The 27354-nt window shown below is 35.7% G+C and overlaps 2 protein-coding genes across 2 annotated transcripts in view; one reads left to right on the forward strand and one right to left on the reverse strand.

The window, feature by feature from the left end:
- Qtrt2 (queuine tRNA-ribosyltransferase accessory subunit 2) overlaps nt 1–9414 on the reverse strand; it is a 73781-nt gene extending 64367 nt beyond the window's left edge. Inside the window, exon 1 of the mRNA XM_015478496.2 lies at nt 9283–9414. The gene's annotated coding sequence lies outside the window, so the exon portion shown is untranslated. The remainder of the gene's footprint in view (nt 1–9282) is intronic.
- The window catches only part of Ccdc191 (coiled-coil domain containing 191), a 75539-nt gene that overhangs the window by 37640 nt on the left and 10545 nt on the right, over nt 1–27354 (forward strand). Inside the window, 6 exon segments of the mRNA XM_015478265.2 lie at nt 5172–5424; nt 9153–9610; nt 10404–10492; nt 12901–12983; nt 14967–15068; nt 26845–26988. Of these exon segments, the coding sequence (XP_015333751.2) occupies nt 5172–5424; nt 9153–9610; nt 10404–10492; nt 12901–12983; nt 14967–15068; nt 26845–26988 (1129 nt within the window).

The following is a 27354-nucleotide window of genomic DNA, read 5'->3' on the forward strand; positions in this document are numbered from 1 at the left end:
TCCAGATCATCTGAAGCATGTATATCCTGAATTCTTTATCTGACATTCCATCTGCTGCAGCTGTTACCTCTTCTAAAGTTGAGTTGACCTGCATTGCTTGTGGTCCTTTCTTTCCTTGTCTTTTCATACTGCTTGCGTTTCTTTCTGCTTGGTGAAACTGTTGTGTTTTTGAAAATTTTTTCCCCCTATATATTTATATTGCTCTTGTATAGTTGAAAAGTCTCCCTTGCAGGGTCGGGCCGCAGTCTGCCTACCTTGCAGGCGCAGGCGGCGGCTCTGCTCTGCCCCTCCTCCAATTGGTGTGAGGTATCTCCCACGCCCGCGGACCCCTGAGATCATTGTTTTATCTATTATTCAGATCTTAGATGAGTCCTCATCCTCCATCTCCTGCACCCACTTGGGTTACTCCTCTGAGGTTTGCTCTCACTGGCCTTGTCCCTTATGCAGGGCTTAATCTTGCAGGCTTTTTTTTTTCCTGTTCTTCACACTTTCTCTCTAAAACAACAAAAAATCCCTCTCTTCTTATTCATAATTTAGCAGCCATCTTTTCTTATTGACACTGTGCTTAGAGTCTCACCTAAACTCCAAGGGTTTATCCATTTCTTTCTTCTAAAAATGCATCTTGCTTTCCTTAATGGGAATTATGGACACTTTATTTTTATCTATCTCTTTAGGTATTTTAACTAATGGTATCATAAAATTTCAATAAAAAATCATAACACAATTTCAACATTAACAAATATTTCCAAACCCCAAGGATGAATTTATCTAGGTAATGAGACAAAATTCTCGTATTTAAAAAACTTTGACATGGTAATATTGAAATTTGAACTGTACTTTCAGTTTCCTTAGCATGCTTTGCAAATTGGTTCCAGATCTTCTATTCCTCCTCTTTCCCTTCCTCTCTGATTTTACAGCCAGCTCTAGACAAAACTAGGAAAAAGCAGGATTTGTTTTCAACATTCTCTGCCAACCCTTCTTGAGGCCTGCTTCCTACGTTTCTCAATTCTTTCTTTGCAAATATCTCTGCCCTTCCCTGTATTAACCTCCACAACCTCTTCGGTCTTGCCCTTTCTTGCACAGGTGTCCTGGGCCTTGCCTAGAGCATGCTTTTTGTCTCTTTGTCCCTCAAGCCCCTTACTTGTTTTTACTGTAATCCTCAGTTGTCACTGTAGTCCTCAGTTGTCAGGCATTCTTCATTTCCAGCATTCCTAATTTCAGCCTTCTTTGAGGCAATCATTTATGGACAGCACTCCTAATTTCAGCCTTCTCTGAGGCAATCATTTATGGAGTGCCTCTGTTAATCATGTTCAATTGTCCTTTCCTCTCTGCTCACCTGGGTACCCAGGTGAGTGTCCAGAAGCCATGTGGCATCTGTAGCTAATAAACTTCCTGATATATCTATCAGAGAGGCAGGAGGACCAGACTTGTGCTGCCAGCTTACTTTAAAAATTCTTTAAAACAGAATTGCCTTATCTTCCACTTTTCCCCTGGGGGCTGCCTAGTGCATTATTGAATGCATTAGCTTGCTCATTCCTATTCTTGCTAAACCTGCTCATCCCAAATGCAGCTGTTCATGTCACTGCTGTTTTTATGTTCTGCACCAGATTTCAGCACTCAATCACATCACTAATATATGTTTTTTTATTATTTTCTATTCCCTTTTTTAAAAATTCAAGACATTTGTTTAGACATCTGATAGTCTTGCCCTCAGCATTTTACCTTACATGTGAATTTTGTACTCTATTTTCAGATTCTTTTCTTATTGAATTATATTTTGAAAATAAAGTTCTTTTAGGTTAAGCAATTCAGGGCTTATTGACACCGTTTCTGAGGATGAATCTATAGCTTAGAAATTTTCAGATGCTTTCCTGTGTCCCAGATCTGGTTAGTGTTCTTCTGACTTCTAGGTTCTAAATTATGCACTTCTCACTAAGTATCATTTGAGGTGTAGATCCTGGGTAGCATGGTTCACACATTCCTTTTTAAACCTTTTATATTTTATGTTCTTAGGTCTACAGAGACAGCCTTTCTCTGCATGCAGTTATATAATTGTGATGATCAATTTATATACTCTAGCTAGAAATTTTCTGATTTTAGCTTGCAAGCATATTGGGACAGTCTGTTTTCCATAAGAGAACTCTGTCCTTCATTTTATAATTATCTGGGAACTATGTCTGAAGCCATTTCTTTAGGTGAAGTTACACAAGTAAATTGCATATGACTAAGGTTTTAGGAAGTTTGGGTGTTTTTTTTTAACTTTTAGAAATATTAATGGTTTTAGTGTCATCTTTTAAAAAGTATAGAAACTGGCTTATATGGAACATCATTACTCTACTGAAATGAACTGCAAGGCAGCAGGAGTGGGATCAACTCTTGTCTCTGGATCCCTAGCTTCTTTGCTTCTGTTCATCCATCTGAACCCACAAATATAACTGCATTTTCAAATCTCCTACATAATCATTATACAATGGGATCTAAGTGCTATAGTAAACATGCATTTTTTTTCCTACTCTTTTTTTTTTTTTACATTTTTAATCTCATTATAGTTACATAAATGGCCTTCTCTTTGCCATTTATAGTGTCCAAATAATCTCTTCCCTAACAGTCAAAACCCCAGTGCTGATTTTGGCTGTTTATGCTGTAAAAACAAGAAATTAGCACATCAGGTACATTTCACACTCCTCCTTCTTGAGCAGATTGATGTAAATTGAATTTCACATTAATCAGAGCAACATTCTTCTATCCTGTAGAAATTGATGATTTTTACCCACTTTAAGAAAATATTGTAGGGTGTTTTGTTTGTTTCCCTATTTATACAATGGTATTTTTAGAGCTTTGTTCTTACCTGCATTATTATCTAATTTATTGTTTTTATTTCTTCTACAATTTTTAATTCAATGTTATTCTGTCTCAGATACTTTATTTTCATTAAAGTAAAATATTATATACAGATGTTTATTATAACCTACAATATACTTTTATTATAAAACCCACCAATCACAAAGTACTTTTTGAGTACCTATCATGAAGATCAATTAGATATAATGAAATATGTTGTTAGCAGATGACTTAGCCGGTTTTCTGCTGCTACAACAGAATACCACAGACTGAATAATTTTTAAACACTAGAAGTTTATTAGGTTCGTGGTTCTGGGGCTAGAAAATCCAAGATTTTCAAGATGCATGGTACTTGCATCTTGCCAGGGCTTTTGTGCTTTTCCCCAATATGGTGGAAGGACAAACAAGCATGCACATCACAGAGACAGGAAATGAGGTCACTCATCCTTTTTATCATGAACCCACCTTCCAGATAACTAACCAGCCCTCCTACCTTCTCCACCCCCTGTGATAAGGACATTTATCTATTTGGGAGGGTACAGCCCTTTACGGTGTAATTACCTTTTAAAGGTCCTACTTCTTTATACTGGTCACAGTAGTGATTAAATTTCAGCATGAATTTTAGAAGGTACAGTCAAACCATAAGCAGTAGAGTTGCTTATATTTCAGTTTTATAATTACTGAAATAAAGACAAGATTAGAACAGAAATATCAGTGTTTCTCTGGTATAAGGGTAAATACTATTTGATGAATTTTTTGTTTCAGTTATATATATTTTTGTTTCATATACACACAAACTTATATATTGAGGTACAGCGTAACTTTTTTTTTCTTTGCTGTAGGTGGCATTCAAAAGAGTTTTAAAAGTCATGTAAGCATTAAGAACTTTAGAAATGTTTTCCTGACTCATTGATTTTAGAATTTATGATGTTCTTGATATGACCCCAAAGAGTCCATGAGAATTAAGCATTATATATATGTAACAGAAATTTATGTGCAGTGTTATAGAGAACTTAGATTAGCCACCTTTACAAGATAAAATCAAGTATGCATCTAAATATTAGATTTTAAACCCCCAGATTGATCCCTAATGCCACATAATAGGTTCCAAGTTCACTTCTCCAGGAATAACCATCCACCTGTAGGTAGACTTCAGAGACCTCCACTTGAATTCTTGACTGGCTATCACCAAAGTGTCTTCTGATAAAGATTCCACTCACTTCTTCTAACATTTATGAAGTTTTGGGGAATGAAAGAAGCTCTTCCTCAGGAAGAGCTAGATGATGAGTTTCATGAGAGCAAGTGCCTGGCCTTTACCTTTCATGGATGTATGTAATATTAGCAAGCATGTTCACAATGTTGTCATTCATTCAGTTCAAGGGTTTTAAATGAATCCTTCCTTTTAATGATCAGTCTCCTACCAAGTCTTTCATTTATAATATCCACTCTCATAGTTTTATTTTACTTTTATAAGTTTTATAATTACTGACAATTTATTCCTTTTCCTTTCTTCCAAGCCTGCCTTCCTTAGCTTCCCAGTTGAATCTTTCTCCCTCATGCATTCCTCTTTTTAAAAGTTATTTATATACCTATTCTTTTTGCTCCTTCCCCTATTTTATGGTCAGAAACTATTTTAAGGCTATACAAAATTTAATATTCTTTTTTTAAACAAAATAAAATTTATTAAAATATGCGCCTAGTACATTGTATAGTCTAGTATTGTAACTCCTCTAAGAAATAGGAATTAGGAATATTAACACATGGACATTGAGGATGGTAGAGATGCAAGGGTTCATCACTATTAAAGTTCTATTTTTTAAAGCTTACAGTTCATAAAAGTGATTAATTCTTCCACTAGGTTTGGGACTTAACTTTTTCTATTAATTTTGTATTCCTTCAGAATAAAAGCAAATAATATATGTCATTTTTAAAATCATTGTCACTTAAATTTTATTATAGCTATCAAAATACTAGAATATATAGATGGTAAAAAGCATGTGAAAATTAAAGTAATTATAATTATCTAAAAAATTTGTATCGAAATGAAGATAATACACACTTACATGTAAAAAAAACAATATTCTTTTGTGACATGATAGAACTGAATATTCATCTTTTTTCTTGAAGGTACTGTCTTGAGGTGCTTATGCCTTCCATGTGGAGACCCTGTGCACTGGGGAATGTTAAAGCCATTCCATTCCATTTAGCTTAATCTAAAAGGATAGGCTAGAGCATTTCTGGGACTCCCTTGGACTTGTGTTTCATTTATTTTATCAACTTATGAAGTATAAATGCCTTCTTTATTTTAATGAAAGTGCTTTGTTGCTTAGAAAACAACAACTGGCCACTGAGTATAACCGGAAACAAGTTCTTCAACACTGCTTTGCAGAATGGCATCATTGGTGTAGTGCAGAGGTCCTAAAGAGAGAGCTGGCTCAAGCAAAGGAGGAAACTAGGAAGAAAATGGATGAGCTGCTGAAGGCAGCATCGCTAGGGAAACTCAGTACAAGTGGGTGGTCATCAGGCATCAGTGTACCTGAGGAGGCAACAGCCACGGTGGACTCACTAGTAAGAAACATGGAGGTACATTGTTTTTTCTTTGATTGGTCTTCCTGCTCATTAAACACTTGCATTTGAGCTTTGCACTTTTATAGCCTGGGGTACATCAGCCCTGGTCAGGTTGCTTGTCTTAGGCCATCTAATGGTTAGGGAAGCTGCAGTGCACAAAGGTTACCTTCCAGGCAGTGTTTATTTTCTTGAAATGAATCGTCTTTCTATAAACACATAACAACTTTAGAGTAGTTGAAAGTTGGTAAGTACATATTATAGAGAGGGAATTTATAACAACTAAGTGAAAGACTGCTTTAGGAAGAAACAAAGCAAGCACTATTTACAGCTCCTCTATTCCTCTTATTTTCTTCTTTGATCTTCACATATTTCCTTTCTAAATGAACTTGTGACTTATAAGAGAGGAATTTAAATATTTTTATTTTTCTAATTATTATAATAGTACATATAATAAAATATATACATGCCAATTATAGTAATTTGGTAGAAGAAAATCACAGAGAAAAAAAGAAAGTAATTTATAATTTCATCATTTGGAGGTAATAACATGGAAGTATAGCCAGCTAGACTTTCTACTCAAGCATATGCAAATTGTCTTCGTTAATATTTTATTTAGCTTTTAAATTTCCTTCTGTCAGGTCATTGAGGAAATCTCTTCCATAATTCAGGAAAAGGAAATTATGGTCTTTTCTTTTAATACAAATGTAATTATTTTTCTCTAAAAAATTATTTTTGCATTTTTAAAATATAACATGAGAATTTCTTATGCTATTACATTAGCAATAAACAGTTCTAACTGAAAATATACTTCAAAATGAGACCTACAAATTAGAACTTCTGATGTGGGACACCTGTGGTTTTTTTAAAGTTCTATAGGTAAACTTGATATGTACTGGATGAGGACTACTATTCCATGCCATTGTTTTGTGATAGTTAATGACATTCTGTAATGGACAATAAGCTAGAATCTGTTTAACTCATCTGTTGCTGGAATTTAAGTTGTTTTCTGTTTGCTACTATTTTAAATTGTGCTTCAGTGAACATCTTAGTAGCTAAATCTTTGCATATACCCGTGATGCTTTACTTAGCATAAATAATTAAATTTAGAGTGCATGTTCTCTTTTCATCTGATTATTGTTTCATCATTTGCATTTCTTTGATGTCTAGTGAGGTTAAAACATTTTTATATTGGATATATTGATATATATATGAATATAGAAAGATATAGATATAAAGTAACTTATCTATTCCCTTTGTTGATTTTTCTATTTGAGTACATTTTTTTAATTATAAAAGCTCTTTATATTTTTAAGACTATGGATGCTTTTTTATTACATAGGTTGCAAACATTTTTTCCATTTTCCCATTTGTCTTTTGGTTTAGTGATGGCGTTTGGTACTGTGTCCAGTTGTTAATTTTTTATAAAGTCATTTATGTCAGTTTTTTCTTTCCTCATTGCATTTGTCTGGTTTAGAGAGCCCTTTGGAGAAGGTCCTCTACCTGGTCACCTCCTCCCTCCTCATAATGCTGTTAAGCACTTAACTCACAGACTTGTGAAATTAAATTGGGCACTGAGGTCCCCAGCCTTATTTTGACCCTGATTACTGCTAGCAAAGTAGGCTGCTTTTAATTTAAGCTTACTTAGTCTCTCAGTGAAGGGGGATCCTGAGAATACTTATTGGGACTTACGTAACATTTTGTTCCCTTCCCCTAAGTAATTTATCTACCTTTATGTCAATTAGATAACACTATCTCCATTGAGATCCAATAGAGTCTTGTATCTTAAGAAGTAGATTATGGAACCTTTTTCCTTACAAAGTTCCACTGCTCTTATCTTTAATTGAAAAAAAAAGTCAGCAGAATTATTTTTTTAACCTGTAGATAGACACTAGATCTTTATTTATTTTTTTAATGTGGTGCTGAGAATTGAACCCAGGACCTCACACATATAGGCAAGCAAGCACCCTACACTGAGCCACAACCCCGGGCCCAGAAAATTTTTTTATCTGTACAGAACACAAAACACACACACATTAGCAACAGGAAAAAAAAAATGAAAATGGCTGAGCATAGAAAAAATGTTTCCAAACCTCTAAAATCAAGAATAAGATTTTATCAAGAAGAGATGACATTGTAAAAATAGAACAAATGAAAATAGAAGGCTGTAATAGATTCTGCTGGTTACAAAATTAAGTCTTTTCCAGAGTTTAGAGTAAAACAAACAAATGAAAACATAAACTCTGTAGTTAGATGTTCATTAATTATGCAGTCAAGGTATTCATATACCAAGAACACACATCTTCTACCTCAAAATCTTTCAAAACTATTAGTACAATGTGTACCATTAAGCTTTTCTTCCATTCGCTCATTTTTTAACCTAAAATGTTACCATGATCTAAAAGAAATCTCGTTGCTCTACTTAAGGCTTTTAGTCTTGCTGGGTTAATAACATGACATTACCATAAAGTTTAAAAGAGCTTAAAACATATAGCCTGCTTGATGCTAAATTACATAAGCAGGTATTCTCATGAGTAAATGTCCACTGACATTTCTGAAATAAAAGGTTATTTTTAAAGTCTTTTAACATGTCAGAGTTTCCATATATTAAAATTTTCACTTGAATTAAGTCTATGGAACACTTTTCCATCATCATGAAAAATAGTTTTGAGTACCTGAGATGGCACTCTGTTAGACTTAAAAGCTTCTGATATTAGATAGTTCATAGTATTTTTCTCTTTATGCCCCCCGAAGATGGCAGAATCAATAGCAGATCAGATCGTAGATCATGGACTCAAACCATTCAAAAGAGACATTTTAACTTGACATTATTTTGGCCTGGATAAGTTTTACTGATTATGAATGTTTGTTTTCTTCCCTTCTGTATAGAACTTGTAATTGCATGTGATAGCTCAGTCTATTAAATGAAATTTACATGGGCTGGGGATGTGGCTCAAGTGGTAGCGGGCCTGCCTGGCATGGCGAAGCACTGGGTTAGATCCTCAACACCACATAAAAAATAAAATAAAGATATTGTGTCCACCTAAAACTAAAAAAATAAATATTAAAAAAATGAAATTTACATGATAAAGCTTTGAAACGATTAAGTCATATGCTAATACAAAGTAGTTAAGTAATATTACTCTTATGCAATACAGATATTTGCTTGGTAATCCTGGGCTTCCAAATACTTCTCACAAATAGCTGGAGACTAGGCTTTCAGCTAGGCCTGATGCTGCAGCAAATAAATATATTGCACTGAGGCAAAGGATTAATTTACTAGTGGCAAGAGAGGCATCAAAAGAATAGATCTAGTATTAATTTATATTCTTTAGTTTTTAAACATTCTTAAGAAAGAATATATCTACAAAATTTTCAAATTTCTGCAAAATTTAAAGTCAGTTCTTACATAAAATTCCCACATATTTATCTGGAGTAATTGCCTAATTTACAAGTGAACTAGCCAAATTAATTAATAAGATAACATTTTTTTCCTGTCGCCAGGGTCTTGGCCCCTTGTAGTGGTTCTTACAGCTATAGCCACTTCTCCACCCACTCTTCATGGTGAGCAACTTTGCACATTCTAACAGGCTCACAGAGCCAAGGCTGGTGGCCTTTGAGATAACCAGACCAAGAGCATAGGGCAGTTCTGCCTGGGGTGTGGGACCATTGTGCCTTAAACAAAACAATGCTGATGGACAGAGTTCTTTAAATAGTTGAGCTGTAACATGTTCTTTCTATCTTAGGTGACTGCTATGCCCTCTTTATCAGAAAACTCATCCTTAGAGAGCAATGGCTGTATGCTCATTCCTCCCCCAGGAAAGACAACAATGAGCAACTTGCAGTGTCCCCTTCAGAATGTCTCTCAGAACATACCTGACAGTGAGCCCAAGACCTTGGATGCTGAGCTCTCTGAACAGCCAGGCAGCGAGGACAAGCTCAGAACCACCAGCCACAAAGCAGAACCAGCTTGTGTGAAGCATTTCTGCAACCGCCATGTCTTCCAGCAACAGCTGATTGAGAAGCAAAAGAAGAAACTTCAGGAACAGCAGAAAACCATTCTCGATTTGAAGGAAAAACAGCGGCTGGCAGAGGCTCAGTGGGCAGCTAAGCATGCTGCTGTAGTCACAGATGCACAGAATCGCCTCCTGTTAAAATCCCAAGGGCCAGAGGAACCAAAAGGAACCTGCCAGATGCTTCTGAAGTATGTCTGTTGTATCAAACACTCTTCACTTTGAGATAGAGATGTTCCTAAACTGTTTTGCACTTTTTCTAAACTCCCTGATCTTTTCTTTCATTGTGCACTCTCAAAGCAAAGAATCTTCACATGTTGTGACTCATACATGACAGTTATAAACAGATATTTCAGGCAAGTGGTTGCCTATAAGGTTCCAATTTTACAGTTAGCATTTGGGTCATGGCTGCTTTTGTCTGAGGAGCTCTCCAACTATCCAATGAAAAAGAAAAATCCTTAACTTTCTCTAACTAGATTTCTCAGTTTCTGATTATATTTAAGGCTAAAAAGCCAGCTTGAGCAACATTAGGTACACATGGCGCATCCCCTGGGCTCGTTAATTACTTAAATTTTTAGTTGCTTAGGATAAAACTAAATATCTTCAAGTCTGGAGTAAGAGTCCAAATTTCTCAAAGTCATCTAAGATAGTTTCACATGTGCTTGAGACTCACTACATGCAATAAATGGTAAGAAGAGATGAAACCCTTGACTTGAAGCACTAGAATGGGTGTCAGAATGCCTGACTCTCATTGTAGGTTCAGGTTAGCCATGCAGTCTTTCTGTACCTTAATACACCAATGTGTAGGCTGGGTATAATAATAACACAGTTATCTCAGAGAGGAAGGATTAATTAAAATTTGTAAAATGCTTTGAACTCCTCAGGTGAAAATGTATTAAAGGAAGCTGAATGTTGGTCTGAAATCTTTCTCCATTGTTTTTTCTTTCTTTTTTTTCCTCCCAATTTATCTGTTACTTCCCCTAGGACTGAAGGCAGAAGTGACTCCCAAAATTCTCTTTCTGGACCCAAAAGGAATCCAAAGCAGCTGAAGGCACCCCATCCCATACTGAAAGGCAAGTTGTTCATCTTCTCTCCTAGTGTATAATATGCCTGGGTCTGAAGTGTGGCAGCTCAGGTTTTGAAATTTGGCAGAACTTGGTCAGAATCTAAGATGGGTAGACAGGAGAGGAATGGAATGTATCAGGGAGCTTCACTACTTTTTTCCTGCCCGTTTTGGAATCCTTTTTGGCTTTCCTGGCTCACTCACACACATACACACACACACACACACACACACACACACACACAGTGTTGAAAGGTATGTGATTGTTCTGTAATTTCAGATCCAGGCTGTGAAAAAAGAATGGGAAAATTACACAAATGAGAAAACTCTGAGTAATTACTAAGGCTAATTATTTGTAAAGATCATCTGTCATTGTAATTCATGAATGCTAAAATTCTGGTCAGTTTATAGCAATCCAAGTCATTATGTCATTTTGTGATGAGGTTGGTAGTGTTTTAGTAATGAAAGCTATAAACCAGATATTTTCATTTGATAATATTTTTTAAGCACATAGAAACTCTTATTTAAAAACTACATAGGACAGTAAGAACAGGAGCATTCCTCAGAATCCACCTAGTAAATTTGCTAATTGCTTTTATTATATACTTAGTCACTCACTGTATATGTTTATACAATGAGTATGTTATATGTTGTCACATCTTGTATGGATGACAATTATATTGTGACTTTTGACTTTTTACCTCTGGCAAACTTGCTATCCTAACAAGAAGGGGTGACATCTGAAATACTGTTGTCAATTCCTGTTAATTGGAAATCGGCAGTCTTTGCATCAACTATCTGCCAGGGCAACAGTTTATGCTATCTTTGCCCACCACTAAGCCTGATCAGAAATGCCAGTTCAGTGCAATAAGTTTTTTAAAATTATTATTTGATCAAGGCGTTAGCTATTTTAGAATCCCAGTCTACTTTTCAAGCAGACTTTAATGACTCCATCTAGAAAAGATGAGGAAAGGGCATATTACCAGAAACTCTACTTCTCAGAGCTCTCTCACTTTAATCCTTTATTCTATTTCTGTCTTCTTAAGGACAGTCTCACTCCTGCTATCTGTGGCATCACCACTATTCTTTTGTAGCAAAACAGACACTTAATATCTGTAAGAAATAGCTTGGTGAGTTTTTGTTTATTAATTCTTAAAACTTGGACTTAAATCTTCTCTGTAACATGGTCCAAAGAACTGAAAGCAACTTCGAGATGGTTTAGGTGAGCAGAACTTGATACTTCCTCCTACCCACACCCCTCCTTTTTATGAAAGCCCTACATGATTACAGAGTCATATTATCAGACCATCTTGCACATTTGTTTCTTTTGGATCGATACTTAATAGACTGTCAAGAACAGGAGTCTGACACTCAAATTCATTTGGATGCCAGTTCTCCAAATGCTTGGTACAGTTCCATTTCCTGCCCATCTGGATATCCAGGTCTTAAGACTAGACTTAAAATGTATTCGTCATGGCCCCAAACTTTACAATTTGTTTGTTGTTCCTGCATATACAGATGTATATACAGTGACTTAAGAAAAATTAGCAAGTTCACTTAAAATAGGATTTACGGAATGCTTCTATTTTAGCAAGTTCACTTAAAATAGGATTTGCGGAATGCTTCTATTCTCAAAGTATTTGTTAGATGTAGTTGTATTCTTCTATGTTTATCAAGTTATAACTAAATTAAAATTCTGGCTTCTGCATTTCATATACTAAATGTCTATCAATCAGGCACATTATCTTATTTAAACCAGTGAAGAGTTGTTATTGTTATTATTATTGTTATTTTCCAGTATTGGGAATTGAACTCAGGAAGTTGTGCATGCTAGGCAAGCACTTTACCACTGAGTTATATCCCCAGTCCTAAACCAGTAAAGAGTTTCTCTTTTTTGTTTTATTTTGGTTTTTTGTTTTGTATTTGTTTTTTTGTGTTGTTGTTGTTGTTGTTTTGATTTGGGTACTAGGGATTGAACCCAGGGGCACTTAACCACTGAGTACATCCCTAGCCCTTTTTTTACATTTTATTTTGAGACAGGATCTCACCAAGTTGCCTAGGACCTTTATAAGTTTCTGAGACTGGCCTCAGATTTGTGATCCTCCTGTCTCCGCCTTTGGAGTCACTGGGATTACAAGTATGCCTGGCTATGCCTGGCTCACAAAGAGTTATTCAAATAAAAATGTGAATAAAAACATAATTACCTGCAAATTAGTCATCATTACTGAGGATTGGATTGTAGGCCTTTAACTTATACAGCATGTATAAGTCCTTATATCTAATTTTTTTCTGAGAATGTGAACATTTAATTTATAAGAAAAATCTTAAAATTAACCTTAAATATTACATTTAAATGGAGGTATTTCTTTTTCAGTGTTTCTCATATTTTTATATTGGAATTTTGTTACTATTTTTTAGCCATGGAAGAAAGAGCAATTCAACGAGCTGAACGTAGGCAGATCTTGGCAGAGAGGAAGAAAAAACTAGAAGAAGAGAAATTGGTAATAAATACAGAATGCAAACTGAGGCAAGAAAAAGGATTTGTCTAGATGTTTCTTAAATAATGAAACCTTGCTTGTTCAAGCTTGAAACAGTAAAGTTAGACCAACTTTGGAAATGGCTTATGTTCTACTCACCTGAGTTCTGTAACCATTTTAAGAAAATGAAGGAGAAAAACATCAACATCATTAGCCTAGCAGGAAGGAAACTATATAAAGTTATTGAGAGCTAGCAATTTGGAATATTCACACATAACCAGTATTATTAGAGTGTTATAGATAGATGTCCAACTTTATGAATTTGCAAAGGAGAATAGTTTTATCTTCCGAAAATTTGACCTAGACTGTCAGAAGTAAATTTTGTACCTACTAGGAATACATTAACTGTTCTGATAGTTTTTGTTGGAGAGTGTATTGGGGAAATGAAAGGAAAAAAATCTTTCCCCCACACTGGACTTAGTATTTCACAGGTGAAGTTAAGAAAAAATTTTCATTTTATGATTAAAAATTAATGGTCTTATTCATGCTCAGACTCATCTTCCCAAATTGAAAAGAATCCTTTTGGAGAAACTTGTTAAGTTATACAACGGATCACATGTTGTTTGGGTTTTCTATTTTTATCACAAAGTGCAGACTTATTCCAGAGATAAAGATGGCATTTTTAAAAAACTTTTTTTCCATATTTTTATTGGTACATTATACTTACATACAATGGTGGAATTTGTTGTTACATATTCATTCATGCACACAATATAACAATATAATTTGGCCAGTATCATTCCCCATTTTTCCCCTCCCACCCTGTTTCTTTACTTGTCACCCTTTAATTTTCATGAGACATTCCACTCCTCTACCCATCACTTTCTTTTCCTTTTTCCTCTCTACATTCCACATATGAGAGAAAACATGCAACCCTTGACCTTCTGAGTTTGACTTGTTTCACTTAATAGAAAGTTCTCAAGGTGTTTTGGTCAGCTTTTTCACTGTTGTGACTAAAAGACCCAACCAGAATAACTATAAAGGAGGAAAGGTTTATTCAGGGGCTCATGGTTTCAGAGGTCTCAATCCATAGACAGGCAGACTCCATTCCTTGGGGTTCAAAGTAAGGCAGGACATCATGGCCAGAAGAGTGTGGCAGAGGGAAGCAGCTCACATGATGATCAGATAGCAGAGAGAGAGGTCTCCACTTGCCAAATATAAATAAATGTATATCCCAAAGCCATGCTCCCAATTCCCACCTCCTCCAGCCATATTCTACCACTTCTGTTACTACTCTGTTAATTCCTATAATGGGATTAATTCACTGATTGGGTTAAGACTCTTTTACAACCCAATCATTTCTCCTGTGAACCTTCTTGCATTGTCTCATTTTGGGGGGTACCTCACATTGCCTGAGCTTTGGGGGGACACCCACATCCAAATCATAACATAAGGTCCATCCATTTTCATGCAAATGATATAATTTTATTTTTCTTTATGGTTGAATAAAACTCCATTGTGTGTATATACCATATTTTCTTTATCTGTCGATGGATACCTAGGCTGCTTCTGTAGTGTGGCTATAAACATGAGTATGCATGTATCACTATAATGTGGTGACTTTACTTCTTTAGAATAAATACATCGGAGTAGTGTGGCAGAGTCACATGGTGTTTCCATTCCTTTTCCTTTGAGGGACCTCCATAATATTTTCATAGTGGTTATACTAATTTACAGTCCCACCAACAGTATAAAAGTGTTCCTTTTTCTCCATATCCTCTCTAGCATATATTATTGTTTGTATTCTTGGTGTCTGCCATTCTGATGGGAAATGAAATCTCAGGCTGGTCTTGATTTGCATTTCCCTAATTGCTAACGATGTTGAACATTTTTTCATGTATTTATTGTGCAGGCACTTTGGTGGATACTTGACTTACCCCAACATGAAAAATCTTATTCCCATGCAGATTGAAGGTTCTGATTTTTCTGCATTCTAATCTTAATCAGGCCCAGTTAAAGGCCCAAGAGGAGGAATGTCAGAAGAGGGAGGCAGAAGAAAAGGAGGCTCAGCTTGAGAGAAAACGAGAAGAAAAAAGACTGAAGAAAATGGTCAGTAATGTCTTTGTTAGGTTACCTGTCTATTGAGGTCTATTGTGTGTGATCTTGTAGTCCTGTCCACTAGTATTCTTTTCTTACCCAAACAGAAAAAGTTTCTCCATCTTATTTAGTGAAAACCTACCATTGTTCACATTTTAGCTTCAAAACATGACTTTTTCCAGATGAGCCTTTTCTGCTCTGGCTGCTCTTCTTCCACCCAATGTTAGGTTAGATCCTCCTTTGTGAATTCCTCTGAAGTGTCCTTCAGAGCATTACTGATGCTAATAATTATGTCTCTGTTTTGTGGCTTTTTTTCATTTCTCTGTCTCCAACTAAACTGTAATCTCCATAACAGTAAAGGGAGAAGCCTGGTGTTGTTCACTATTGTATTGGCTGACATGTAGTAGGCACTCAGAAAATACATGATGAATGAATGAATGAATGAATGATTGCACACTTGGAGCAAAATATACCAGAAGAAATAAGACATAGTTAAACAAGTTTCTTTATCAGTGAACTTCTCAAAGCCTTTTTACAAGTTATCAGATATTTTGAATCTCAGAAGAGGGACACAGTGTTCCAGGTAGTCACATGTATCTGACTACAGACTCTATTTTTTTATAAAGCACCCAGTAACACACCATGGATCAACTTGGGGTCATACCATTATAAATGATTGAGATAATTTTCAAAATATAAAATACAAAAAAATTTCCCTCTCATATCTGTTCATTGTAACAAATTTGAGAAATACAAAGAAGATGGAAAAGTATCTCTGAGTTCAGCACTAAGAATTAACTACCTGTAATATCTTTTTTAAAAAATTATTTTTAGTTGTTAATGGACTTTTATTTATTTATTTATATGTGATGCTGAGAATCAAACCCAGTGCCTCAGATATGCCAGGCAAGCACTCTGCCACTGAGCCACAACCCCAGCCCTTTTAATGTCTTAATATTTTAATATGTCTACTTCTGTTCTTCTCTGTTCATATTCCCCCCTCCTCTTTCCCCTCTTCCCCCTTTTTCTTTTGGCAATACTAAGGTGATGTTCATCTTGACAAGCTAGTTTAGGTAGTGCTTGACAGGTTTCTCCCTGTAAAGTTATCATTTTTCCCTTTTCGTACTCTATCCTTTGGAAATAATCATTAAGTTTGGTATACTCTCAGGGCAGGGAGGAAGGAAAATTAAGCTTCACGTGCTGAAGGGAGGAGTATCTACCTACATTATTTGGAATTCGTCTTTGAAGAAGGCTTATTTTTGTTTCTCCATTTATTTGTTCAGTCATCCAATTGTTTATTTAAATAAGTAGAATTCCTGTCTATTTATTTTGTACTTTGGGTGACAAAAATGCTGTTACTTATTTTGTTGATCAAATTGTTCTGGCTTTGGTTAGCATTGGAAGCTCTTTTAGGTGGACTTTTTAGGTGGACTTTAGATATATATATCTAAAAGAGAGAGAGAGAGAGAGAGAGAGCGAGCGCCAGAGAGAGCACTAAACATGAGCTCATACTTCTGTCTCCAGCTCTAATTCATACAAGAAGGTTTATTCTATCCTTCCTTTCTTGCTTATTTGTAAATGCCTTCTCTGAAACCTGGCTCCCACAACCTACCCATTATTTACTTAGTTGTACATTTCCAATATAGGTATAAAGCAATTAGAATTGTTAGTTTATACCCCACACAAGAAATTTGCCAACTACAATACAGTATTTATATATAGTTCCATTTATCTTTAGCTTCACTTTTTTTTTTAATTAAAATTCAGTTTTCCAATGTCACCAAGGGCCCTTGTGTTTTCCCCCTTTTTCTTGAGTGAATCTTGGTAGTTTGAATACTTCAAGGAATTTGAGCATTTTATCTAAGTTTTTTAATTTCTTGGAATAGAGCTTATAGTATTCTCTTATGACCCTTTTAATGTCTGTGAGCTTCTGCTACAGTAATTTGTATCTTTTCTCTTTTTGCCTTTGTTATCAATTTTATTTCTCCTCAAAGAAACACCTTGTAATTTCATTGATTTTCTTTGGCCTTTTCCCATTTTCAGTTTCTCTAATTTCTGCTTAATTTTTGTCACTTCCCTCTTTCTGCTTGCTTATTATTCTGTTTTCCCTGATTCCCTAAGGCAGAAGCTTAAATTATTCATTTCACACATTTGTCCTTTTATAACAGATGCATTTAGTGCTATAAATTTCCCTTTCTCTTTACCTGGCATATCAAGTAATATTTTGATATTTTATCTCATTTAGTTCAAACTATTCTTGAGACTTTCTCTTTGTCCTATGGGTTTTTAGAAGTATATTTTTTTAAATTTCAAACATTGGGAATTCCCCAGATAACTTTCTATTGATTTATAATTTAATTTCATTATGGTACATGAATGTACATTGAATGAATTTTAAAAGTTTTGTTTTATGGCCCACAATATGATCATCTTGGTTAATATTCCATGTGTACTTGAGAAGAATATGTAGTGTTATATTATATGGTGTGCTTTATAAATATCAATTAAGTCACATTGCTTGTGTTGTTCAGATCATCTATATCTTTACTGATTTTGTGCCTACTTGTTTTAACAGTTATTGAGACAGGAAAGTCTCTGGCTTAAAGTTGCATCTTTGTCTACTTCTCCTTTCATATCTGTTTTATGACACTTTTAAAATCTGTGAAGACCTTTTAATGTATGTTGAAAATCTGTTATTAGGTACATATATACATTTTGGAAAAAACTTGTATCTAAGTGTTATAAATTGAGTTTCTTTCAGACATTATGTACCTGTGTTGATTTAATATCCATTATGATAATCTGTCCTTTAACAGACTTACATTATTTTTATGCCATTAACATAAAGTGATATTGATATAATTTGGTGAAAATCTACCGACTTGCTCATTGTAAATTTCCTCCTTTCCATCTCCCACCTTCTTTGGTTTTATTTGAGCATCTCTATACTTCCATTTTACCTCCTCTATGGAGTTATTATTTACATTTCTTTTAAAAACATTTTTAGTGGTTGCCTAGTGTTTACAATATATTTGTAAATGATCCCTTTCTACCTTCAAACTTTACATGTAGTGAAAGATCCTTACATACATATATTTCCATTTACTCTCTCATATCCCTTGTGCTATTCTTGTCATATGTCAAATTTTGCTTTTATTTATGCTGTAAATACCCAATTCCTTGTTAAAGATATTGCTTTAAGCAGTTGTCTTTTACCTTGCCTCCATTTCTTCCATTTCTGATGTTCTTTATTTCTTTGTATAGATATAAATTCTTTCACTTAATAATAATTAAGATATAATGTTAATATATAATATTCTTTCTGTGGGTAGAACTTTCTTTAATATGTCTTGTAGGATAGATCTTCTGTCAGTTAAATAAAAACTGAGGGAATTTACATTGAAATAAATACTGAGAAAGTCTTATTTTTTTCCTTTACTTTTTTTAACTCTCTTTTTAAAATTCTTACTAGTTATACATGAATGTATTTTGACATATTATACATACATGGAGAACAACTTCTTATTGTTATGGTTGTAATGAAGTGGAATTACATTGGTCAAGTATTCATATATGAACATAGGAAAATAATGTCCAATTCATTCTACTATCTTTCCTATTCCCATCCCTCTTCCCTTATCTTCATTCCCCTTTATCTAATCCAAAGTACTATTTTTCCCTACCCCAATCCCCATTGTTAGTTAGCATTCGCATATCAGAGAGAACATTTGGCTTTGGTTTTTGGGGACTGGCTTATTTCACTTAGCACGACTGTCTCTAGTTCCAACACATTGGAATTTCCTTCACTTTTGAAAGTTACTTTTTCTGGATACAGAATTTTATGTTGACAATTTTTTACTTTAAAACTTGAAAGATGTTATCCTATAGTCTTCTTGTTTGCCTAATTTCTTACAAGAAGTCTGCTGTAATTGTTAATCTTTGTTGTTTTGTAGATATGCTATTCTGCTTGGGGTGCTATAACAAAATACCATGGACCAGATGGCTTAACCAATTGAAACTCATTTTAATCACAGTTGTAGAGGTCCAAGATCAGAGTGCCTTTGTGGTTGGTTTTTATTAAAGGCTATCTACCTGGCTTTGAGATAGCCTCATTCTCACTGCATCTTCCCTCCATGACTTTTCCTTGGTGCATGTGCATGAAGAGAGAAAGCATGAAACCTCTCTGGAATCTCTTCATTTAAGGACACTAATTCTAATAAGGTTCCTACCCTTAGGACTTTATTTAACCTTACTTCCTTAGTGGCCTCTTGTCCAAATACAGCCACACTAGGCATTAGTGTTTTAACATATTAACTTTGGGGGGACACTTTTACTCCATAACAGTAGGTAATGTGGGTTTTCCTCCCAAGCTGCCTTTAAGACTTTGTGTTTGTCTTTGGTTTTTAGCTTTTAAAATATGATATATCTAAATATGATTGGTTTGTTGATTGGTTTGTTTACTTTCACAGTAGTCTTAAGATTCTCAGATATATGGTCTTACATTCTGTCACTAATTTGGGAATATATTTAACAATTAGTTCTTCAAATATTTGACCTAGCCCATTCTTTTTATTCTCCTTTTGAGTTTCCAGTTATTCCAGTGTTAAATTGGTTCATATTGCCCCACAGCTGACAGATGAACTTGTTTGTCACTCTTTTTCCTTTTCAGTTTGTGTAATTTCTGTTATCCTATTTTCATGTTACCTGATTCTTTCTTCAGGTGTTTCATCTAGTGATAAACCCATTGAAGGCTCTCTTCATCTCTGGTACCTTGTGATTTTTATTTTTTAGCATTTTTAGTTTGAAGCATATTGTTTTCATGTCTGCTAAAATTCCTGATAATGAATGATGTCTATCTTCACCATTAGATCCTCTAATATTATTGTCATGAGTTACTTAAAATTCTCCTTCTGATAGTTCCAACACCTCTGTCATGTGAATGTCTTATTCTGATAAGACACTGCCTTTTCAAATTGTGTTTATTTTTTGTCTTTTGGTGTGTCTTGCATTTTTTGTTGAAAGTCAGCTATTTTGTTAAGAACAATAGAAACTGGGGTAAATAGGCCCTTAGTATGGAGATTTGTATTAATCTAGCCAAGAATTGGGCTGTGTTTGATGTTTATTGTTGTTATAGTTACCACTGTTGAGGTTTGATGTCACCATGGGCACCAGAGACTTCAGTTTCCTCTAGTGACTTTTTATTTATCTTCTCTTTTGGCTTTGGGTTTTCTCTTTGTGCTGCTCCCCAGAGAAGTTCTGTCTCTTATAGTTCTCCCTTAAATCCAGTAATCTTATTGGAGGTTTGTACTAGTGTAGTGGTAGGGTATGGATAAGAGGAAACATTCTCTATTCGACTACATTTGTCTTTGGAGTATACCTCATTGAGCACTCACAAGAATTCCTGTTCCTACTCTAAGGGTAAAATTTTTTTGAACCCCTATTTACTTCTTTTAGATGCAGTGGTATCCACCTATCTCAATCTGTGACCTTAAAGTCCCTTCCCCTGGTGAAATGGGAGCAGGGGGGGTCTTGTCTGGAAAGAGTTTCCTGAGTGCCTCTCCCCCAGCTGAGTGCATTCCACCAATGTTGTCAGGTGGCGCCATGGGATGGAGCCTCCAGTTTCCCGACAGAGAATGGTCTGGGTAGATTTGCAAGTGTTGTTGTTCTTCTTCTTTCTCAGCTAGAACCATGGTGGGAATTTTCTCTGAATCCTCCCTGATCTCCTCTGTGAAAGTCTAGTGGAGTTTCTAGAGAAAAAAAACGGGTATAAGAGTGGGAAACACCACCATGACTGTTACCCCCCAGGAGCTCCACTCTTCTCCTGCTGGTGTATTCTTAACCTCCAGCAGTTCACCAAAATATCTCATCTTATGACTCATATGGTATCTGGTAGATTCTGCTGCCTCAGTTGAGTCCCTGTCTCCAGAATTAGGGATGGCTTCACATCTGATCAGTTCACAAAAAGACATTAATTTTATGTCTGCCCTGCTTTTGTTGTTGTTGGAACCAAATTGCTTGTACAGACCAAGAATAATGAAAAATATGTACCAGCCAAGAGATAGTTTTATTTCACTCATTATCTCAAGTCCAAACCCCTTTTTTAGGAATGTCAGTCCATAGCAATAGACAAAAAGATTTTGTCACATAGACTAGTTTCCATTTAGTCAGTCAATTGTAGCTATCTAAATTGAGATCTACACATTTGCAGACTTGCTATGCTTGAGGCTTCTTTAAGAGTAGCTTTAGATTTAAAATGTACTTGGCAATTGTCTTCTTTTCCATCTGTGTAAGGATAATCTACACAGTATGCTTCCCATCCAGTTTATCATGTGGTCTTAGTCCTTTTGAGGCATCACATTCTGCACAAGCAATTGCTTACTTTCTTATACATTTTATATATATTTGTTCCTGGTAAACAACCTCCAAGACCATATTAATGTTATTCCTCTGGATGTCAAAAAGATAATGGCACTTCTGAACCAATGACTTCTCTGAATCAGATTATGTGACTGGATATGTTTGATGGAAATCTGCTTGTTTAGATATGAGGTGTCCCCCCAAAAGCTCACGTGTGAAACAATACAAGAATTTTTAGAGAAATTAGATTATGAGAAGTGCAATCTAATTGGTGGGCTAATCCACTGATATAGATTAACTGTGTGGTAACTGTGGGCAGGCAGGTAGGGGTGTGGCTAGAGAAAGTAAGAGTACCTTTAGGATTTATATTTTGTCCTTGGCAAGTGGAGCTCTCTCTGCTTCCTGATTACCATGTCCTAAATTGCTTTCCTCTGCCACACCCTTCTGCCATAATGTTCTGCCTCACGTTGGTCCCAGAGCTATGGAGTCAGCTGACCATGAACTGAAACTCTAAACTGTGAGCCAGAATTAACTGTTCCTTCTCTAAGTTGTTTTTGTCAGGTCTTTTGGTCACAGTGAGGCAAAGCTGATAAAACACTGCTTCACCTCTTGAAACTGGGAAAATTTCTACTGAGTTCAGAGCAAATTGTCCAGCAGAGGTGCCATATTTTCTAATTAAACAGATGGGCAACCCTGCTATTGATATGATGGAGAAGGTCTCTGAGACAATCACATATACTTCTCTGGATAGAAAATGTAAGATAAACTCAGTTATTTGTGTGTAGGGTTTTGTGACATCAGTTTAAGGACAAATGACCTGGAGGAATTCCTCAAGGATAGGCCTGTGGCAAACTTGTCCTCTGTATTGAGAGGGATGCAAGAGGCAAGACATGTCTGGACTGGGGCAGGAGAACATGTCAGCTGCAGCAGTATAATGGCCACTCATAGGTCTCACACCACAACTCCCTGAAAATAACATCCCTTTGCTCTGTTTTTATCAGATACTTACTTTCTAGTAATATGTGTCAGGCAATAACTTTTGTGGCTGTATAAATATACATTTTATTGATAGATACTTGAAGCTTGTGATTAAAAATAATTTTATCAGAAAAGACCAGGCAAATTTGCAGGAAAATTGATAGTCTGTAGAGTATCAAATTAAGTAAAATAAACCAGACTCAGAAAATCTGAGGAGTGTTGTATGTTGTCTCTCATGTGTGGAAGCTGGAGGAAAAAGAAAGGAGAAAAAAAAAAAGAATCATGAAATCAGATAGGAGACCATTGGGATAGAATAGAGCAGTGAATAAGACCAACAACAGACCTTCCTTCACAAATCTTCTATGCTAATTTGGGAAAACAGGCAATAAACAACTCAAAAATTTTAAAAAATAGGGAGGGAGAGAAATAATGGTTGAAGCAAAATGGAGAAACCTCTCCAAGGAGGTGATATTTGAGCAGCTAGATGTTGCGGAGGCTCTCACAATGTCCACATGTCACATGTGGGGATGCCTATGAGATATTCATATTGGATATATAAGCCTGGACATCAAAATTACAGTAAAGTATCTCTGCTAGTCACAAAAACATTTCAGGGCTGGGGTTGTGGCTCAGCGGTTGAGCACTCAACTAGCATGTGTGAGGCCCTGGGTTTGATCCTCAGAACACCATAAAAATAAATAAATAAAATAAAGGTTTGTGTCCAACTACAACTAAAATAAATATTTTTTAAAAAAAAAATTCAGTGTTTTTCATGCTCTGGAAGTGCCTGGAGAATGTCTGAGTAGAGAAGAGTTGAGGGCTGGGCATATAGCTCAGTGGCAGGGTGCTTGCCTAGCATGTGTACGGCACTGGGTTCAACCCCTAGCACCATGAAAAGAAAACAAAGAAGAAAAAGAGATGAGAGTCCAGGACTGAGTCCAATATTATATTAGTAGATGAAGAGGTGTTAGGTAGAAGGAAAACCAGAAAAATTTAAAACCCAATGCTAAAAGAAAAAAGTATTTGTGTTAGGGGAGTGGTGGCAGTTAACCTGGGAAAATGTTACTGAGCTCTATTAAGAAGAGAGCAGACAAATGCCTCTTTGGTTTGGGAACATGGAGATCGTTCATGACCTGGACAAGAGTGCTTTCAGTGGTGTTCTGGGATAGGAGCCACATTTTAGTGGGTTGAAGAAAAATGGTGGAGAACATAGCCTGTGAATATAGAGAGCCATCACATCCAGAGAAGGATTTTGTTGTTGTTGTTGTTGATAATTGTTTCTTGGCTTTGTTTGTATTTTAAAGATGGTAAATACCAGTACATGTTTATGTGATGGAAATGAGCCAGTAGTGAGGAAGAAATTTGTTTTGGAGCAGCGTCAATTACCTGTACTTTTCTGTACATAAGCTACCCTGGTCTTTTTCTCAAGACAGTAGCTGACATAGATATGCATTTAAATGAGTCTTCGGATTTTGGTTTGGTTTTGGTACCAGGGATTGAATCCAGGGCACTTAACCTCTGAGCCACATCACCAGCCCTTTTTATTTTTTGTTTTGAGACAAGATCTAACTAAGTTGCTTAGGGCCTCACTGAGTTACTGAGGCTGGCTTTGAACTTGCCATCCTCTCGCCTCAACCTCCAGGCCGCTGCAATTACAGGCATGTGCTACCGCACGTGGCTATGAGCCTTTTTCTTTTTATGTCATTTATAATTATGTAAACCACTAAGTCAAAAAGAAACTGATATTTAGTAGCCTTTTTTAGCCTGAGTGAACAGTGAGCTCTTTGAAACCCTAGCTGTCCAGATCCCAAATATAAGAATTATCTCAAAGCACATAGCATCATATCATCTTCACAAGCAGTTGTGGATGCAGCTACTATTATGGACATGTATAAGGAAATGGAAAATATAATACTAATGGAGTTGATCAATGTGTATAACCAGTGGAGGAAATACACATTTCAATTAAATTTTTAACTTAAGCAGAACTCTTATTTAATATTTCTCTATATATTTTTCTGTGGAAATAAAGATTTATTATTAACTTTATTTATTTATTTATTCTTTTATGTGATGCTGAGGATCAAACCCCAGGGCTTCACGCATGCTAGGCAAGTGCTCTACCACTGAACCACAAACTCCAGCCTGGAAATACAGACTTTTCTTAAAGTCTGTTTTTTTCCCCAGCAATCTATCTAAAAACCATTTTCCTTTTGGAGCCTAGAACACCAGTCATAGAGTTACAAGGCTAAAAGGATAGTTGGACTATCATTTCTGTGTATGTGTGAACAGGTTTTTTTCACTGAGCCCAAGGACTTCTCCAGAGGGCTATAGTCCAGGTTAAATTTCTATCTGCAAACTTGCAGCAGCTGCTTTGATACCACAGGAACATTTCTGTGGATGTACAGTTTTTCTGTTTTCCTCATGTTTAACCCTCAGCTTCCTGTTACTATTCATATGAATATTGTTGTAAGCAATTTTTATTTCTGACCATTCCATTCAACAAATATCTCAAGTGCCTGGGTATTATAAAGGTTATTTTGGCCTAATGCTTTAGAAAATCTGGATATTCCATTTTCAGGAACTTGTACAGAAATGGGTCATTTGCATTGGGAGAGTAGAGCAATTCTCCTTTCCATATTAGAAATGTTCCAGTGCTCTAATTTTTTTCTTATAGTAGTCTCAGGCACATAAAGAAGCTTGTCAAATCAGCCAATTCACCACTACCCCTTTTCTTTTCTTTCTTTTTTTGTACTGGAGATTGAATTCAGGGGCACCTAACCACTGAACCACATTCCCAGCCCTTTTATTGTAATTTTTTAGAGTAAGGGTCTCGATGATTGCTTAGGGCCTTGCCAAGTTGCTGAGACTGGTTTTGAACTCGTGATCCTCCTGCCTCAGCCTCCTGAGCTGCTGGGATTACAGGCCTGCACCACCACACCTGGCCACTACCCTTTTCTTGACATGAAATTATGTAAAGAAAAAGAAATGATTTCATATTTATACTCCATAGATGACAGCTGCAAAGAAGGCAGTGTGCAATCTTTGCGGTTACTCTTGAATCTTTCATAGCAGGTTACTTACTATCATTTACCATTTCTCTCACTTTTTATTATAAACTATTTGTACTAAAATAGAAAAGGATGAATAATATCTGTAGGGTAGAGCATTAAGTTTCTATTATCTCTCTCTCTCTCTCTCTCTCTCTCTCTCTCTCTCTCTCTTTTTTCCTTACCAGAATTGAACCCAAGGATGGATGCTTAACCACTACATCCCCAGCCCCCTTTTTCTATCTTCAGTTTTTTTGTAGTTGTAGATGGACAGCATTACTTTATTTTGTCTGTTTGTTTATTTTTTTTAACGTGGTGCTAAGGATCGAACCCAATGCCTCATGAATGCTGGGCAAGTGATATGCCACTGAGCCACAGCCCTAGCCCCTACTTTTAAAATTTTTTCTAATTAGTTATATATGACAGTATAATGCATTTGGATACATCATACATAAATGGAGTATAACTTCTCATTCTTCTGGTCGTACATGATGTAGATTATACCGATCATATAATCATGTATGCACATAGGGTATTAATGTCCAATTCATTCTACTGTCCTTCCTACCTCCATAATCCCTCTCCTCCTTTCACTCCCCTCTATCTAATCCAAAGTACCTCTATCCTTCTCTAGCTCCCCTTTTCATTTTTTATTTTGAGATTAAGTCTCACTAATTTGTTTAGTGCCTCACTAAGTTGCTGAGGCTGGGCTTTGAATTTGCCATCCTCCTGCCTCAGCCTCCCAAGGCTGCTGCAATTACAGACACACACCACTGTACCTGGCAGTGTCTGTCACCTTTCCCAGGCATACCACTTGGTGCGTTTCTCCTGTTCAGAACGTGGGGTATTTTCCCTCATTGCATCACCAGGATTCTCTTTCTCCTCAGAGGAGGAAGGAAAGCTGCTTAATGATAATCAAGTACTTTTTAACTTGCCTCTGGACTTATTGTTCATCACTTAAAAAAGAAAGATTGGTAATGAGATTATACTTCTGGAATTTTTTAATGGAGTATCTTTACATTTGAATAGCATTATTTATACACAATCTGTACCTCATAACATAAATGAGGGAGTTACATTGGGTTTTCCATTAAAATGAGGGAAAATTCCTGATGTCTCTTGACTAGATGTTTACTTTTTAGTAATTTAGATAGAGGTAAACCATTTCTGTGAACAGTACTAAATGTAAACCCAAGAATATACTTAATACTCATTCTTGTAGAGCTTATAACCAACTTTTTCTGACCTTTTAAGCAGAACTGATTCTTCTTTTGAAAAATATTCCAGAGCTCTTTTATAATGATTAACATACTGTTTCATGTTCAAATTAAATACTTTAACTTCTTGTTGAAATTCCTTAGTGTTTTCATCATGGCATTTTTACTTCATTATTTTTTTTGCAGAAAGAACTAGAGAAACAGAAGAGAATTAAAAGGAACCAAGAGTTGGAAGCAGTAGCCACAGAACATTATAAAAAGCTCTTGCTGAGAAAAAAAGGTCTAGAACCTTGGAAGAGATTGAGAATGCAAAGCAAACAAAACACCCAGGTGCAGTGTCCCACTCTTACCCTCACCCTCAAAATTAGAAAACAACTTCTTCAAATAGCACAAGTATCAAAACTAGGCTTTAGGAGGAGTTTGGTGATTTAAAAGTCCAAAAGATAAATTATTTAAGTGTGTGTATTTATTTGTTTGGGATAAGAGTTTGTATTTAATCTTTTAAAGACTTTCTAATTTAGCAGGTTGGAAAAAATTAGAAAACATTTTTATTAGAGATCTTCAAGGTAAGAGGAACAGAGACTTCTAGTAATTTTAGCAGAATTTAAGAAACAGAAAAGGTTATCAGGTGTGTATGAGGTTCTACTGTGATAACTTTGCCTAATATCAGTGGCTTCCAAGAATTTATTTCTCACT

This window comes from Marmota marmota, unplaced genomic scaffold, assembly GCF_001458135.2.
Source record: "Marmota marmota marmota unplaced genomic scaffold, marMar, whole genome shotgun sequence".
In the NCBI taxonomy this organism is placed as follows: domain Eukaryota; kingdom Metazoa; phylum Chordata; class Mammalia; order Rodentia; family Sciuridae; genus Marmota; species Marmota marmota.